At 53.9% G+C, this 15,374-nt stretch overlaps 4 protein-coding genes and 1 non-coding gene across 5 annotated transcripts; 3 read left to right on the plus strand and 2 right to left on the minus strand.

The window, feature by feature from the left end:
* Positions 1 to 193: 193 nt before the first annotated feature.
* On the plus strand, positions 194 to 2,604 carry STEHIDRAFT_136320 (MFS general substrate transporter; the record flags this gene model as incomplete). Its single annotated transcript, XM_007298795.1, has 13 exons — positions 194 to 493; positions 552 to 730; positions 784 to 847; positions 898 to 968; positions 1,012 to 1,100; positions 1,159 to 1,396; positions 1,456 to 1,479; positions 1,537 to 1,664; positions 1,736 to 2,127; positions 2,188 to 2,221; positions 2,283 to 2,318; positions 2,376 to 2,467; positions 2,533 to 2,604. The coding sequence occupies 13 exons, from the start codon at positions 194 to 196 to the stop codon at positions 2,602 to 2,604; spliced, it is 1,719 nt and encodes a 572-aa protein (XP_007298857.1).
* A 553-nt stretch (positions 2,605 to 3,157) lies between these two features.
* On the plus strand, positions 3,158 to 4,355 carry STEHIDRAFT_71194 (plant basic secretory protein; the record flags this gene model as incomplete). The annotated part of the gene is made up of 3 exons (XM_007298103.1): positions 3,158 to 3,345; positions 3,526 to 3,746; positions 3,853 to 4,355. 3 exons carry the CDS (start codon positions 3,158 to 3,160, stop codon positions 4,155 to 4,157), a joined length of 714 nt encoding a protein of 237 aa, XP_007298165.1. The 3' UTR covers positions 4,158 to 4,355.
* A 48-nt stretch (positions 4,356 to 4,403) lies between these two features.
* On the minus strand, positions 4,404 to 4,494 carry STEHIDRAFT_t9. The gene has a single exon. It is a non-coding gene; the product is annotated as a tRNA-Ser (tRNA).
* A 103-nt stretch (positions 4,495 to 4,597) lies between these two features.
* Positions 4,598 to 5,825, plus strand: STEHIDRAFT_71198 (Sm-like ribonucleoprotein). Its single transcript, XM_007298104.1, has 5 exons — positions 4,598 to 4,692; positions 4,826 to 4,894; positions 4,959 to 5,074; positions 5,138 to 5,535; positions 5,616 to 5,825. The coding sequence occupies exons 1-4, from the start codon at positions 4,638 to 4,640 to the stop codon at positions 5,306 to 5,308; spliced, it is 411 nt and encodes a 136-aa protein (XP_007298166.1). The 5' UTR covers positions 4,598 to 4,637; the 3' UTR covers positions 5,309 to 5,535; positions 5,616 to 5,825.
* A 2,836-nt stretch (positions 5,826 to 8,661) lies between these two features.
* STEHIDRAFT_127255 (uncharacterized protein) lies at positions 8,662 to 10,241 on the minus strand (the record flags this gene model as incomplete). Its single annotated transcript, XM_007298796.1, has 3 exons — positions 8,662 to 9,082; positions 9,142 to 10,039; positions 10,184 to 10,241. The coding sequence occupies 3 exons, from the start codon at positions 10,239 to 10,241 to the stop codon at positions 8,662 to 8,664; spliced, it is 1,377 nt and encodes a 458-aa protein (XP_007298858.1).
* Positions 10,242 to 15,374: the final 5,133 nt, after the last annotated feature.

The raw sequence follows: 15,374 nt of genomic DNA on the forward strand, positions 1-15,374 counted from the left end.
GACCGTAGGTAAAGTGTGGTGCGGCGGTTCCTTCTCATCGCGCAATTGGGACCTAGAAAGCGCAATTCCTCATTTCCCTCACTCAGTTTTCTTATCTTCTCTTCTTTGCTTGTATAAAAATGCGCGACAGCTTCTTGATCTTTACGACCCTCTTGCTGTCCCTGGTTCTCTCCTTCGCTGAGGATTCTCCGTCATGACGACTATTCTGCCGTCTTTGCCACTTGCGCCCTCTACAGCCGGTAGCGTCGATGACAAGGAGAAGGCAAGCCTTCGTGCTCCGTCCGTCAAGGACATTCCGCCTCTCGGAGAGCCATTAGACGACGGATCAGACAGGTTGTTCCAAACCATCAATAATCGTCCGCTCGATGCGATTGCTACGCAGCCTTCGGTCTTCGATGATCCATTGACTCTGGAGGTCTATCGTCCTCCGCCACAATATGAGAATGCCCACCGCTTCGATCCTTTAGCTCGATGGACCTGGCGTGAGGAGAAGGTGAGTTACTTCTCTCGTGTTTTCTATCTCTGATTGAGGTCTTTGCCTATTTTTCCAGGCTCTTGTCCGGAAAATCGATTGGAGAATCATGGTTTGGGCGTTCCTTATGTTTGCCTCCTTGGACTTGGACCGGTCCAATATCTCGCAAGCCAACAGCGACAACCTCCTGGGAGACTTGGGCATGACCACCAACGACTACAATCTGGGCTTCATGTTGTTCCGACTTGGATTTTTCTGGTGATTTGCATCTCCAATGACTTTATGTATCACGCGTCTAACCCCATCTGCAGCGCAGAACTCCCGTCGCAATTGGTCTCCAAAAGGATTGGTCCAGATGTTTGGATTCCTTCACAGGTGGGACGGCAGCCCTGGCTTAGTTTTCTATGTGCTAATTTGTCTGCTAGATGGTCTTGTGGAGTATTGTCTCCTTCAGTCAATTTTGGATCACTGGAAAGGCCTCTTTCTTCGCTACGAGGTAGGCATTTCGGCTTACCATCACCACTTTCGCAAGCTCATAGTGCAATCAGAGTTCTTCTAGGATTCCTCCAAGGTGGATTCATTCCTGACGTTGTCTTGTACCTCTCCTACTTTTACACCAAGAGGGAACGTAAGTCACTGCATTTGCTCCTGCCTCCTGACCAGCGTCGCTGACAATGTGATTTCAGTTCCCATTCGTCTTGCCTTCTTCTGGGTGTCCAACTACCTTGCCGAGATCGTAGGCGCCTTCATGGCTGCCGGCATCTTGCAATTGCGCGGTGTGGGTGGGAGATCTGGGTGGAGGTACCTATTCTTGATCGAAGGGCTTATCACTTTCCTCGTCGGCCTGGTCTCGTTCTTCATGATGCCTCCCGGTCCAACTCAGACCAAAGCGTGGTATAGACCCAACGGTTGGTTTACTGAGCGGTATGTATCATTACGCAAGCGAATTCTTTCTATTCATGCTGATATATTTGAACGAACAGGGAAGAGATCATTGTAGTCAATAGGTGCGTTGAGTTCTCAGTCTTTCGCTATTGCGACGTTTCCTTATAATGTTACGTCAGGGTTCTGCGAGATGATCCTACCAAGTCGGATATGCACAATCGTCAAGGACTGTCCCCCAAAATGATCTTTGTAGCCCTGAGCGACTGGCAATTATGGCCTCTGTATCTCCTTGGATTGACGTTCTTCAGTGAGCTTTATCTAATACATCATATTCTGTTTTCGCCTAACTGAGTTGCGCTTCGTCTTCGTCATCGATAGTCCCTACCGGTCCTCCCCAACAATACATGACCCTCACCCTCAAAAACCTCGGCTTCACGACCATCCAAACCAACCTCCTCACTATCCCTGCCAGCGTCCTCGGTGTCATCGGACTCGTCACTGCCGCCTACGTCAGCGAAAAAATCAACAGCCGTGTCATCCCCACCGTATTCTTGCAATTCTGGCAATTACCCCTACTCATCGCACTGGAAAGCTTCACGTCCAAGACGTCAAATTGGGTCTACTACGCTGTCGTATTCCTTGCGGTTGGATATCCATATGTGCATCCGGTACAAGTGGCTTGGGTGTCGAGGAATTCGTATAGCGTGAGGACAAGGACAGTATCAGCATCAGCCTATAATATGATGGTGCAAGCTGGTTCTATCGTCTATGTGAGTTATACTCCCCTTTCTCCCAAACTGGATTTCGTGCTAAATACGTTCAATTCATAGTCCAATATCTATCGAGCCAACGACAAACCTCTATGTATGTAGTCTTCGACTCTCGTCTCTCAGGTAGCAGCTACTGACCGATTGACTTCGTACAGACAAACATGGAAACCTCGCATTGATCATCGTCTGTGGTCCGTACCCTCTCTGCCATGCTTGATTCTTGCTCCTTCTCATCTTGACGCCTACAGTGTTCAACATCTGCTTCTACGCCTTCACCTTCTTCTTCTACCGGGGCATCAACCGGAGAAGAGACGCTATCTGGGCTTCCATGACAGCAGAGGTTCGTTATATGCTGTGCTCCTTTACCGTACATATCTCTGACTGGTTTCTTCGACATTACTCTAGGAGCAAGCAGACTACCTCGAGAATACGAAGGACGAAGGGAACAGACGTTTAGATTTCCGGTTTGCATACTAGAGACGGGTGACGATAGGAGTTTTGTGGAAGGAAGGAGTGAGAACACTTATGTGTACTGACGATATCATCCGGTGCGGGCTTCATGATGGGGATGTATGACGAGTTGATCCATGTATCGCTACTGTTTTCGTGCTTATTGATTTGGAGGAGATACCAGCATCATTTCTTCGCATAATGTCAGTCGAGCCAGGTTGAGGCGCGTTAAACGAACTTCGCCGTACTTCGTTCCTGCGCCGCCCAGTGGGGATTTTAATAAGTTGAACAAGCCGTGGGGATTCGCGTGCCTTTCTTTATTATGGACTCGGCGAATCGCGATCAGCCCCTTTCAAGCTTCTCACCATGGTTCTCTACATACTACTGCGTTGCAGGTCGACTCTTCGTGTCATCTTGCCACCACGTACCGCCTGCGTTCTCTCTGCTCGAGGTGCTTTAAGACACTATAAGACTCCCATACTGCCGGCAGTATCCCTCGACATTTCCAACCAGTTGTAGCATACCTGGATCATATCAGGCTGTCATCATTTGAGCTTACCGATTTCCTCCTCATATGCGCATGCCTCCGCCGCCGACCCCCCCTCGCCCACAGTGGCCCATACCGAAGTTCAGCCTTCGGATCGAGGACCTCTCCCATCCTGGTGTCAAGCTCTTTCTACAAAGCGTAGACCCGCATAAGGTCATGGTCGATGCTTGCACGTCTGTGTTCCAGTGGCTCTATGGGACCGTTGAAGTAGCGCCAAAGAAGTGAGTGCGTGTGTTTATGTTGTATGCTGTTGTGCAAGGAATCGAAGACTTAGATGTTCTATCGCCACCCATCCTCTATGTGAAAGACGAGGTCTTTCAACGCACTATCTATACCTTTCCTTCGGCTGATAGCAACTGAACTCATTTGACGAATGGCGATATTCTCTACCCGTTCCACAGCGTCCAAGAAATTCATCTCGTTCTTCGACCCATGGAAGGGGTAGCCTATACCACCGGGACACATACGCACAAACAGATCCATCTCTCCTGCCAACACATCGTCAACAACACCTCCCGCGCGCGGCATGAAATCTACGGCGTCTTAACGCACGAAGTCGTCCATTGTTTCCAGTACAACGCAAAGGGGTCGTGTCCAGGTGGATTCGTTGAGGGAATCGCAGGTGCGTTTACTATAACTATCGAGCTTGAGGTCATTGCGTCCGGCATTGGCTGTCACGTTTATGCACTTGGCTGTTCCAATAATGACGGGTATTCCGTGCGTTGTAGACTGGGTACGCCTTCACGCCTCCCTCTCCCCTCCTCACTGGCAACCTCGATCAGGCCCACAATGGGACGCAGGCTACGACACAACTGCCTATTTTCTCGCCTGGCTTGAGGATCGCTTTGGCTCCCACGTCGTCCCCACTCTGAACGAGTTCATGAACGACAAGAAGTACGATGAGAAAATGTTCGGGGAGGTCACTGGTAGCGGTATGACAGTCGAGGAGCTTTGGAGCGAGTATTGTGCGAGTGTAGATAAAGGTGGGGTCAGGAGAGACGGGAAGGGTGCTTTGGTTGTTCAGGAGAGGTGATGCCATTGTTTTGAGCTTGGTTGTTCGATTGCGTGGGCATATGGGCTGAACGCTCGCAGACCGCAGTATCAGAACGATTAGGCAGGAATAGATAGGCCAACACTGGTGTGCATCCATGTAACCATCAGTTCCGCCTATTGCGGCTGGAGCTTTGTGGTGGGTATGCCTCGAATGAACGTTGTCCTTGAAACCGGTGGTAAAAAAGCTGCCAAACACGGCAAAGAAAAGACGAATGCGTCGTCTGGACGCTGACAGCAGGATTTGAACCTACGCGGGCAATGCCCAAGTGATAATTGAGAGTTCAAATCACTCGCCTTAACGACTCGGCCATATCAGCTTAACTTTGTGTCCTCTAAGAGGCAACATGGCTTTTTCCAGCGGCCTCACATGAAGATGCCGGCCCTGCGAGGATGAGCTGCCACTGACCTACGACCACCGTGAACGATCGCAATTGACCCTACACCCGCTGAGAGAGGTGCCATGGACTCTCTCATCCCATTCACAACGTCTGGCTCGCTAGTAGATTGTGTGGACAGTACGTTTGTCTGCGTCCCCTGTCCACCAACCGTTTTCACACCCCCATGACCACCCATCCATATTTCCGTCCATGCACGCCTCCTTGCCATGACCGTACCCACCCCTGTTGGTCCCATTTTATCGGAACTTAGGAAAAATGCTCGTTATCTTACGAGATGGGAAGAAACTACACGGTGTGCTACGGTCGTATGACCAGTTTGGTGCGTTTAAAGATCACTGGTGTTTCACGTCTGCTGGTCCTGATGCCACTGATTGTTCATGTAGCGAACTTGGTGTTGGAGGAGACGATAGAGCGAATATATTCTAAGAATCATTACGCAGACAAGTATGTCGGCCTATATCTCATCCGTGGAGAGAACGTCGTACTTCTAGGCGAAATTGTGCGTCTCTCTTGTCTCTCTCCGTACTTGTACTAAACACGTTGGGTATGTTTGTCTACGCAGGACCTAGATGAAGAAGACGAGATTCCGTTGCGCAGGGCGGATTACCAGGAACTTGAACCATTTCATAAGCAGGATATTGCGGCCAAGAAGCAGCGCGACGATGCGAAGGCCCAAATCTTGCATGAACAGCAAGGTTTCTGTAGAGAAGGGGGAGAGGGCGACGGTTATTGATTTGCGACTTTCAGTTCTCGTCCTCTTCACGTTTTGTTGTGTTGTACCTGCATTTTTCTGCGCTCTCTGGCGTGTGGCGTTTTTGACTGTATAACTTAGCGCTGGACAAATTCGGCCTTCGAGGTATATAATTCACTGCCTCGATTCTATTCATGTATGGCACGAGAAGGTACTCGGTGAACTATGGAAGATACTAGCAGGGAAGAAGGCGCTGAAGACTGTGTAAGGTGCGTCTTCACTTCACCGGATACCCGATAACAAGGATCCATCTGTCCTCGTCTTATCACCGACGTTTTTGGATCTATAGCGTCTGTCATGAATCCAATGCAAGGGTATAACATTGTGCAGAAACATCTCAATAACAACCTCGAAACACCACCGACCAACTGTCATCTTCTCTCACATAGCAATCCACTCTGCCTCATCGTCGTCCTGCACCTCTTCCTCGACAACGTCGTCTTCGTCACTACCGTCCGAATCCTGAGCAAGCGCCTGCCCCCGTTGCCCCCTGAACGCCCTTGGCCCCGTCTTCCCCAACGTGTACAGTTCCTTCACATCGTCGGTACAGAACGTCGGGAGCCCATGATGATGGTACATCAGCTCCGAATTGTTCAGCATCTTTCTGATCGCTCTGGGCACCAGATCCTGCAACACGTTGTCCTTCGCGCAGAGCTCGTCCCTATCTCCCAATAACCCATCTGCAATCCTAGGCCACCGTTTGATGAGCCAGGTCATGACGTGACGCCCAGTGGTGTAACTCCCTTTGAACAGAGATGGTGCGAAGAGCCGGCTGACTTCGTCGTAGGTCATCCCACAGTCGCGGAAGAGAGGCACCTGCGAGAAGAAGGAGCAGAGGTAGATGAGGATCGAGAGGTGATTTGCAGGCATCATCCGGAGGATCGTTTGGACCATTGCGATCTGACCCGCCTCGAGCTCGTGGTCTTCCTTCACGTAACCTCTCACCCTCTCCGCCATCGCACGGCGAGTCGGTGGAGGGATGGGTTTATTCCCGAGCGAATCGAGATCCTCCAGCCGCGACATCTCCTCGTCTTCTTCGCGCTGAAGTCGCTTGAAGTCGCGGTCGACACTTGGCTGCACACACCAGTCCATGATGGCGTTGACCAACCGACGGTTGATTAACGCTTCGGGGAAGTTGGTGAGGTAGTCGGCGAGAATGCTCCAGATGTCGGCGGCGGACTCGTGGCGGAGGTCAATGCCACGGCCGTAAGTTGGATGAGTGTCCATGGTATTCTGCAGTTGTGTCGCGCGCTCGCTTTTGTTCTCTGTATCGCGCTGTTTGGGAGGAGGAATGCCTTACCGAAGTCCAGACCAGTCAGAAATCTTCGTCTAGGCAGAGTACGTAGGACAATGGACATACCCGTTCGGAACAAGAAGTTGACGCAGAGAAATAGAGGGACAGGGATGTCGTGGCGGTACCCATTGATGATGATAGGCGTGAACGCCGAGATTGTATACCTCGCAAGGACCTGGCCGAACACTTTCACCATAACAAACCATAAGGTAAATCATCGATTCGACTCAGATGAATTGGCTAACGAGCGACTTACTCTTCGGTGGCTTGATCCCCTCCACATAATAGTACGTCAAATCCTGACCAGCCATCACCTTCTGCCTCACCTCCGAATGCTCCTTATCCCTCTTCACCCGCTCATGGTCATCCCACTGCGAAATCTCCCTCACATCCGTGGGCTCTAGTATCTCTCTGAAGACCGCGTTCTGCGGGACGAGAAGCCCTTTCAAGCGGAGGAGCAAGAACTGGTACGAGATTTTGGGAATGAGCGGGGGAAGAGGGTCCGTCCAAGGTCCGTTCTGGATCTCCATCCGACCACGGAGTCTATCCCGGTTGAGTTCTGTTCTCTCGTTTGCCCTGTTCTCTGGCATCGAATTCGACTGACGAGGCTCTATGTCATGGTTGTTATGGTCTGAAGCGGTCTCCGGGGCCGAATAACGTCTGACGTCGAGATGGTCCTGAACCGGGACCGCGAGATGAGGTGCAGAAAAAGAATAGTCCGCTGCCTCGGGCGTCTGATGCCTTTCCGCTCTCGTCTGCGGCATGGATCCAAACCTTTCCTCGTGCTGGTTCGGGTGGCTGTTGGAAGCAGGCAGCGCGAGCCCTACATCACGGTTCTCGGGCATCGATTGACGTTTGGGACGGTGAGCATGTTGTGCAACGAAGGCATCGACTTGCGGGGACCGAAGGATCCCTGCCGGACCAGCGACATGTTCACCGAACGACGAACGACGTTCGGTATTCGAACGCGGCTGGTGTGGGTCGGGGTGCATGCCTGCACGGGGAGTCGAAGCAGAACGAGGCCGAGTCTGAGAAAGAGGAGAGTGGAACTCGGTGTGTTGTGTGGAAGGACACCTAGGGCTTGCGTTCGGATTTAGGTTGCTCGAGACCCCGACGCGGGTTGATGAAGGGCGATTGTAGCTTGGGCCACGGGTGACCGTGACGGCGCTGTGAGGCCTAGAGGGCAAGTCCATAGGAGGGATGGCAGAGAATCGGCGGTCGTGGGGGGCTGTGGGAGACGTATAATCAGGGGTAGTGAATGGGGAGTTGTTGGTGAGGCTGCGGCCATCGGGAGAAGGCATGATGAGCGGAACGAGAAGGGTCGATGCTTTCGATGGCTGTCTATTGTATAATGCGACCGAGGTAGTCTGGTGGTAATGCAAGGTTGGATGCTCTGACTTGGGTGCAGAGGGTAGTTTTGTATTTTCCCCTCAGTGGGTCTAGCGGGCGAAACATACCCTGACGTACCGAGGTTGAACAATGTTTCGGGCTTTGTCTCAGCGCGCAAGTAAGCCATGTCTGCCGGCCCGAGACACATACGCGATGGAGAACTTGGCACGGCGCACACTGTGGCAGTGAACGTTGAACGTTCTGTTGTGTTTAGTGAACACGATGATGCGCCACAGGGGCTGGATATCAAATTGATGTGGCGTTTGTGCTTAGCAATTGCCAGTTTGGCTCCTCCAAAGCTTGTCCAAAGCAGACGACCCATCCATCGAAATCATCAGCTTCAGCACAATGACGATAACGAATATGTAGCTACAATGCATCGACACGACAGTCCGACTCAGACATATACAGATCTGACAATTATCACACAACCAAAAAGAAAAACATAAAATCGTGATTAGACCTGACTCGAAAAGCATGACGATGTGTAGGTAGAAAACTGGAAAGAGGAAAAGAGGAAGGAGAAAACAGCATAGCAATAATGATGTGTAGAGAGTTCGTACTTCCTATTGCGTGCGTTCGTGAATGCTACAGTCGCGGAAGCCTTATGGAGTGAGAAATATACTAGGTAAACGAGATGAGGCTAAACTATCTATTCCCCCGCCTTCCTCTTCTTCCCCTTCTTCGTCCCCTCCCCATTCGGTTTCCTTTTCTTACTACCCTTCCCGTTCCCATTAACACCATCCCCGCGCGCCTTCTGCCCACTAGCAGCATTTACATTCGCCCCGGAGCCATTGACCGCATTATGAATATTGTTACTGTGGGCCGAGGCATCCTTGAGCGTCCCGTCGAGGGGAGTGTAAGTCGAGGCTGAGGGAGCTGTGGCTGACACAGAAGTATTGGCGGTGGCGGCGGCGGAAGCAGCAGCGAGTCGTGTCCGAGCAGCGGCTGCAGGATCGAGTATATCCTCTATCCGCTTTCGGAGTTCGCGTTCGCGGGTAGTGAGCTTGACGACGGCCTGCTCCATCATCTCCTTTTCGAACTGGACTTCTGCCATCCGGAGCTTTTGCCATCTATAACCGAAGTTAGCACTATAAAGTGAAACGAGAAGGGGAATGAGAAAGAGACATACCCCGCATGTCGGTCACACTTCTTCTTCCCCCGACACCACCACTCCCCATAAACCACACCTCCTTCCTCCCCTCCCTCCCCCTCTCTCGGCGTCCCATTCCCATTCCCAGTCGCACCCTCACCCCCCTCCCTCTGCCCCTCCTCCTCATAACTCTCCAACACCCCCGCCCCATACTCCTTCACCTCCTCATCATCAAGACACATCCTCTGATCCCACCCACACTCGTCGAACCCCGCTGCTTCGGAGCGCTGCACGGCCTGCTCCGTCAACCGTTCCCGCCATCCGACGACGTCCATCCGTTTCGTGAGCTGTTCGCGCTGGAGGAGGATCTTGTCGAGCAGGGGATGGAGCCGGGCGAGCTCGCGGTCCGATTTCGCTTTTGGGTTCCATTTCGGTTGGGGTTTGGTGGGTTGAGAAGCAGAAGCGGGAGTGGCGGTTGTAGAGGATGAGGAGAGATGACCGTTGGGAATGTAAGGGGGATTCGTCCCATTCACGAGATTGCTTGAATGTGGTTCGTCCACGTCCATCTTCTCCTCTTTAACACCACTAGGACCAGAACCAGGACCAACAATCTCAACAACGACCCCCTCCCTCCTCTCCACCCCCTTCACACTCTCCCAAAGCCTCTCCAACTCCTTCCTCCCCGTCGCCGTCGCCGTCGCACCGTTCTTGTCCTTCCCCCCACCAGCACCAGCACCAGCACCACCGCCCACGCCCGAAGCCGCCCACTTCTGTATCCTCATCTGCATGCACTTAATCCCGCACTCGTCCGAGCAGTACTTCGATAGCGCGCCCCGGGCTGGCTTATGGCACGACGAAGGCGAATCCGGGTCTTTTGACGTGAGGCCGAAGTGGCAGCGGGGTTTGTAGGTCGTTTGGAGTGTGAGGTGTGGGTTCTCTGTGGGTAGACGGGGTATCGTGAGTATATGGGATATGGGGGTACGAGCATTTGGGGACATGATGGGGGAGCCGGGTGGTAAAGGGACGAAGGAGGAAACGGAAGGAGAGGGGAAGGGGAATGGAGTAAGGAGAAAAGACGTACTCTCGACGCAAGGCGGACATATAAACTGGTCCACGAGATCGACCTCCAGATCCGGCATCCCGACACACTGCGTATGATACCACTCGTCGCACCTGTGAGCCACCCGTCACCGAACACACGCCGAGAACGCCAACGCCACCGAAAGAGATCAAAGTCAGTCGGCAGTTCGTATGATAAGACAAAGACGAGACGAGAAGAAATCGAATAGAACAAGGACACTCGTCATCCTCCGTACGTACGGGGGGTCAAAGCGAATTCACGCGTGCGTACCACAGCTTCGACCCCCTCGACCCCCCCAGAAAAAAACAAGAACAAGGACAAGAACAAGAGCAAGCAAAAAAGGAAAACCCACCTATCACAAGCAATCATCACCTTCTCATCATCATACGTCGTCTTACACACACAATACAACTTCTCTTCCTCCTCCTCTTCTGCCTCCGCACCTGCGGTCACACCAACACTCGCACCCCTCCCATGCTCATCCGTAGGAACGACGCTCGTCGACCTCGACCTCCCCGCCCCTGATTTCTTCCCCGTAGTGGTACTTGTACTAGGCGCAGGAGTAGCGAACGGCGAATTCGATTTCGAGCCCGTTTTCTTCCCTCCGGACGCTTTCGCCCTCGGTTTCGGTTTGGGTACGGACACGGAGAGCGAAGAGCCAGAGGCAGAACCAGAACCAGAAGGAGTGAGGTGAGCCGGAGCAGAGACGGATGCGGACATGTTCGTGCTGGTGTGTGGATGAGAGTCTGGAAAGGTTGATGAGGGCGTTCCGGCCTTAGAGGATTTGGCCGATTTGGGCTGCGCTGGCTGTTTAGCTTTCGGTTTCGGTCCTGCCTGTAACGCAAACGCAAACGCAAACGTCAATATCAACATCCAATATCCAATAATTGACATTCCACCCGTTCCAAAAACGTGACAACCGTAAAAAAAAAAAAAACACGAGCTCGAGCGCCTCAACTCAACTAGAAAAGAAAGAAAAACTCACTTTCTTCCTCGACCCCGCCGTCGCACTCCCCACAACCACCACCCTCTCCCTCTCCTTCTCCTTTTCCTCACCCATTGCCATCCCGCCCACACCCGAACCCGCACCCGAACCGTCCACATCCCGTCCAGACGGCCGAATCGCAGGCGGAGGCATCGACTCTCTCTCGCTCTTCACCACGCCACCGGTACCAGGACCGGCGAGGGCGAGCGCGAGGGCGGCCACGGATCGTGGAGGTGCCGGATGAGAGTGGGGCAGGAAAGATGATGGGTCTGTTGGGCCTGTTGTTGTTGTTGGTCCTGTTGTTGTTGTTGTGTATGAAGATGCTGGGGTCGAGGTCGATGTCGAGGGCGGCATTTGTGGATGTGGGGAGTGTGAAGGATGTGAAGACGAGCTGGCGGGAGCGGGATTGAATGTAGGAAGAGGAATAGACGAGGGCTGTCCTGGACCGATGAGGTTTTCGCGTTTGATCGTGGTGGAAGAACCGTCGAAGACAGACGACGCGTAATTCGAGTTGGGGTTGGAATTGAAATTGAAATTTGAAATGGAGTTGGGATGGGAGTTGGGTGAGAAAGAGGAAGAGGAAGAAGAAGAAGACGCGACCGTCATCGTCGGAGGCGCGCGTTTTGGTGCCGGTGTCGTCAACAAAGGCGCAGACACGGACGCGTTCATCCCGTGACTCGAAGTTGGTGCCATCGACGACGATACTGCCTGCGAATGGTCGTGGTCGTGATCGTGGTCCCCAACAAGACTCAACAGCTCGTCGTCCACATCCACGTCCATCTTCGCGACTTGACCATGTCCATGGCTGCTCCCTCTCCCAGCACCACCACCCACCTTCACCTTCACCTTCACATTCGCCTTCACCCCTCCCCCTCTTTCTTTCTCCCTCTCCGTCCTGCCCTCGCCCGCTCCATATCCATATCCGTGCACAGGCGACCTACTCGCCAAACTCTGGCTCCGACTCTCCTCCACCGCCAAATCCAACTCCCTAGCGATCTCACGATCCACATCCACATCCAAATCCACATCCATCCTCACATCCTCTCTCTCCCTTTCACCACTGCCAGCTTCCTGCACAACCACCCCAGCCGCCTCCTCCAACTCCCTCTCCAGCGCTTCTTCCGCCTCCATCTCCATCTCAGCCTTCACCTCACGCCCACCAACACCCGCCACGTCCCTCCCACTCACCCCAGGGCCAATCGACCTCCCAACTTCCACAGGCGAAGGCGAAAGCGTCGGTCTGGCTGCACCCCCCACCGACGGCACAGGCTCGTCCGCATCCGCATCCGCATAATGTTCCAAGAACCACTCATGCGCGTCGTCTTCCTGTTCCTGTTCTTGCGATTTCGATACGTGCTCTTGTTTGTGTTTCGGTTTCGGTTTCGTCGGTTTCGTCGGCTGTGTCCGTGTTTGTGTTTGTGGTTGTGGCGGGGGAAGGGGAGGGGGCGGAGGCGGAGGAAATTGTAGTTCATGCTTGACGGATTCTCGAGACCGTGGTTTAGACCTGTGTTTTTCACCAGACGTCGGTTTCTTGATGGTGCCCTTCTCCGACCCGTCCTTCATGTCTTTATCTTTATCTTTATCTTTATCTTTATCTTTATCTTTCGCTTTACCAGCCCTCGACGACCCAGCCGCAACGTTCGTTTTCGACTTTGATTTCGATTTCGATTTTGACGGCGGCGGCGGTGGCTGGGGGGGCTTGACGTCGTTGCTCTCGCTTGAGATTTTGCGCTCCCGTGCTGGAACTGGAACCGGTTGGGTTTCTTTGAACATCATTTCGGATTGTGATCTGTGGTGACCATGTCGTTGAGTCGATGAAGTCGGGATGGGAACGGCGAATGAGTCAGATGATTCTTGGCCGTGCGCGTGTGGATTTGTGTGCGCGCGGTGATACGAAAGTTCAACCTGGGACATCTCCTCCTCTCGCTGGAGCAGGTCCGTCACCTTCAACCTCTGCGTCCTCGAGCCCGAGCGCTCCCATTCGGCAGGCGTGACCTGTCCTCCATATCCAAGACCAAGCCCATCGTCCGGAAGCGACCTCTTCTGCGAGAAAGCGGTAGGCGACAACGACGCCGTCCTATGCTGGTGATGGTGAAGCATCAATAATGACCCGTGCGCCCCAGCATCGACCTGCACGTCCCGCCTTCCTTCACTCGAACCTCCAGAAACGCGTCGTTCTCTCTCTCTCTCCCTACTCCTATCCATATCCATATCCCGATCCGAATACTCATACTCATACTCATACTCGTGCGCGTGCTCGTGCTCGTGTTCATCCGACCTCCGTCTCCGCTTATGTGGCCTCTCGCGTTCGCGCTCCGCGTACGCGTCGAGACTGACGACACCCCTCAGAGCCTCCGAAGGTGAGTGTTGGTGGTGGATCTGGGCTTGTGCGGACGCGGGGGGCGGGCTCGGCGGAAGAGCTATCCTTCGGAGTGAGGGGTCGACTAATGACATCGTAGGGAATGGTGGTTGTGAGGAGGAAGAGGACGGGGCAAGATAGTCGGACGGGTATGGTTGCTGGTGGTTGTGGTGATGATGGTATGAGGCAGGAGAGAGAGCCGACGACGGCTGCGGATGATGGGGGAACGGCTGGTGTGTACTGAGGACGGGAGGATGGCCAACGTGGTGCGGAGGAGGAGGGTGATGATGCTCGAACTCAAAAGCCTTATACTGCACCTCCGGGCTTCGACTCGCGCTCGTCCTGAACCTGCGATCGCGGTCGGGGGGCGAGTACGCGGAGGTGAGTGTGGAGATGGAAGTGGGCTGGCCATGGCTGTTCAGACGTCTGCGCTCTTCGGTGGCGACGGCGACGAGGGCGTCGAGGCCACCTAGCCCGGATGAAAGGGAGGGGGACGGCGTGGTTGGGTTGAGGAGGGAGGTGGGGAAGCCAGAGGTGGCTATCGGGTGGAGAGTGTGATGGTGGTGCGGAGGAGGGTTGGGGTTTGAATAGCGCGGAGGCGAGTAGGAGGACGGCGGTGGCTGCATGTGGGAAAAGTAAGTCGTGGAGGGCGAGGAGAGCGGGAAGGGGAGTGGCGAGGGCGTCGGGTAGGCCAAGGGCGTCTGCGAGGGAGAATAAAATAAGGGAATTGATGGGAAGGAAATAGAGTTGGAGGGACGTGCCTGTCGTTCGGGAGCGTAGCGAGGGTCAGTCGTCGGATAGAACGAGTCGTGGCCGGCGTGGCCGTACTCTGCTCGCTCGGGCGACGGCGTGTGCCGTGCGTAAGGCGGCTGCAGCGAGAGCGGGAGGATGCCTGGCGGGGCGTCTGGCGGTTGCGGATGTCGAGGACGAGGAGAACGGTCGTTCGCAGCGGAGGGCGGGCCATCGTCGGAGCAGAGGAGAGAGGAGATGGCAAGCCGGCGTGAGGCCATCGTGGCACCCGGTCTGCGCGTCGTTCACGGCGGCGTCGAGGCGTGTTTCCCGGCTCTTCCGTCGTCGTCGCTGTCGTGGATCAAGGCAAGGCTGGGACTGGCAGAGGCAGCGAGGCCCGGAAGAGACGCGTGATTGCGGTGCCTGCCCGCGCGTCTCCCCACCGGCGCACAGCTCTCTCATTCTCGTCCTCCACGGCCACAACATTTATTCTCTCCAGCTCAATGATCCCTTCACACAATCCATTCAAACCACTCGGTCGTATCCCCCAATCCGTCCGGTATACCCAAGCCCTCCACGATTCATGCTTGCACACATCCTCGTCAGCCCGTCAGCTGATCGGCGTCTCTCCCTCCGTGTTCCGTCATCCTTGGGCATTTCAAATCTGACAACCAGGTGAGTTTCTGCTTTGTTGGCCTCTTGGGGGACGGAATTGGATCGTTCTACATACCATCCTTGCACTCCGTCGCACCTGCACTGTATACCCACACACTGGACGATCTTTCGACAAGGACATCATTTCATGTGGCGGAATTGATTGGGACGGTTGGAAGACATAGGGTGGCACACAATTTTATATCCGAGTGCCATCATCCATCATATTCATGACACAAAATACAACAACACAAAAGAAAACACAAATGAGAAAAAATCTGCAACGAGACATTGCGACGAAACTCATACGGCCGCCACGAAGGACGAAACAAAGAACCGCTAGGACAGAGTATGTCCCATCCCTAAAGGCAAGAGCACGCCGCACCCAAGTCCCATCGCTCGCGCGGCCCCAACAGAGCCAGGGCCGTTTCTCGTTCTCCAGCCCACTTTGACGGTCTCAAGGT

The sequence above is a fragment of the Stereum hirsutum genome (genome assembly GCF_000264905.1).
Source record: "Stereum hirsutum FP-91666 SS1 unplaced genomic scaffold STEHIscaffold_1, whole genome shotgun sequence".
NCBI lineage: Eukaryota > Fungi > Basidiomycota > Agaricomycetes > Russulales > Stereaceae > Stereum > Stereum hirsutum.

Excerpts from the sequence above, each read along its gene's own strand:
- STEHIDRAFT_71198 (XM_007298104.1), top strand. The coding sequence starts at position 4,638 with ATGGACTCTCTCATCCCATTCACAACGTCTGGCTCGCTAGTAGATTGT. Across the intron at positions 4,895-4,958 it reads ACGGTCGTATGACCAGTTTG|CGAACTTGGTGTTGGAGGAG; the intron begins GTGCGTTTAAAG and ends TTGTTCATGTAG. Across the intron at positions 5,075-5,137 it reads TCGTACTTCTAGGCGAAATT|GACCTAGATGAAGAAGACGA; the intron begins GTGCGTCTCTCT and ends TTGTCTACGCAG.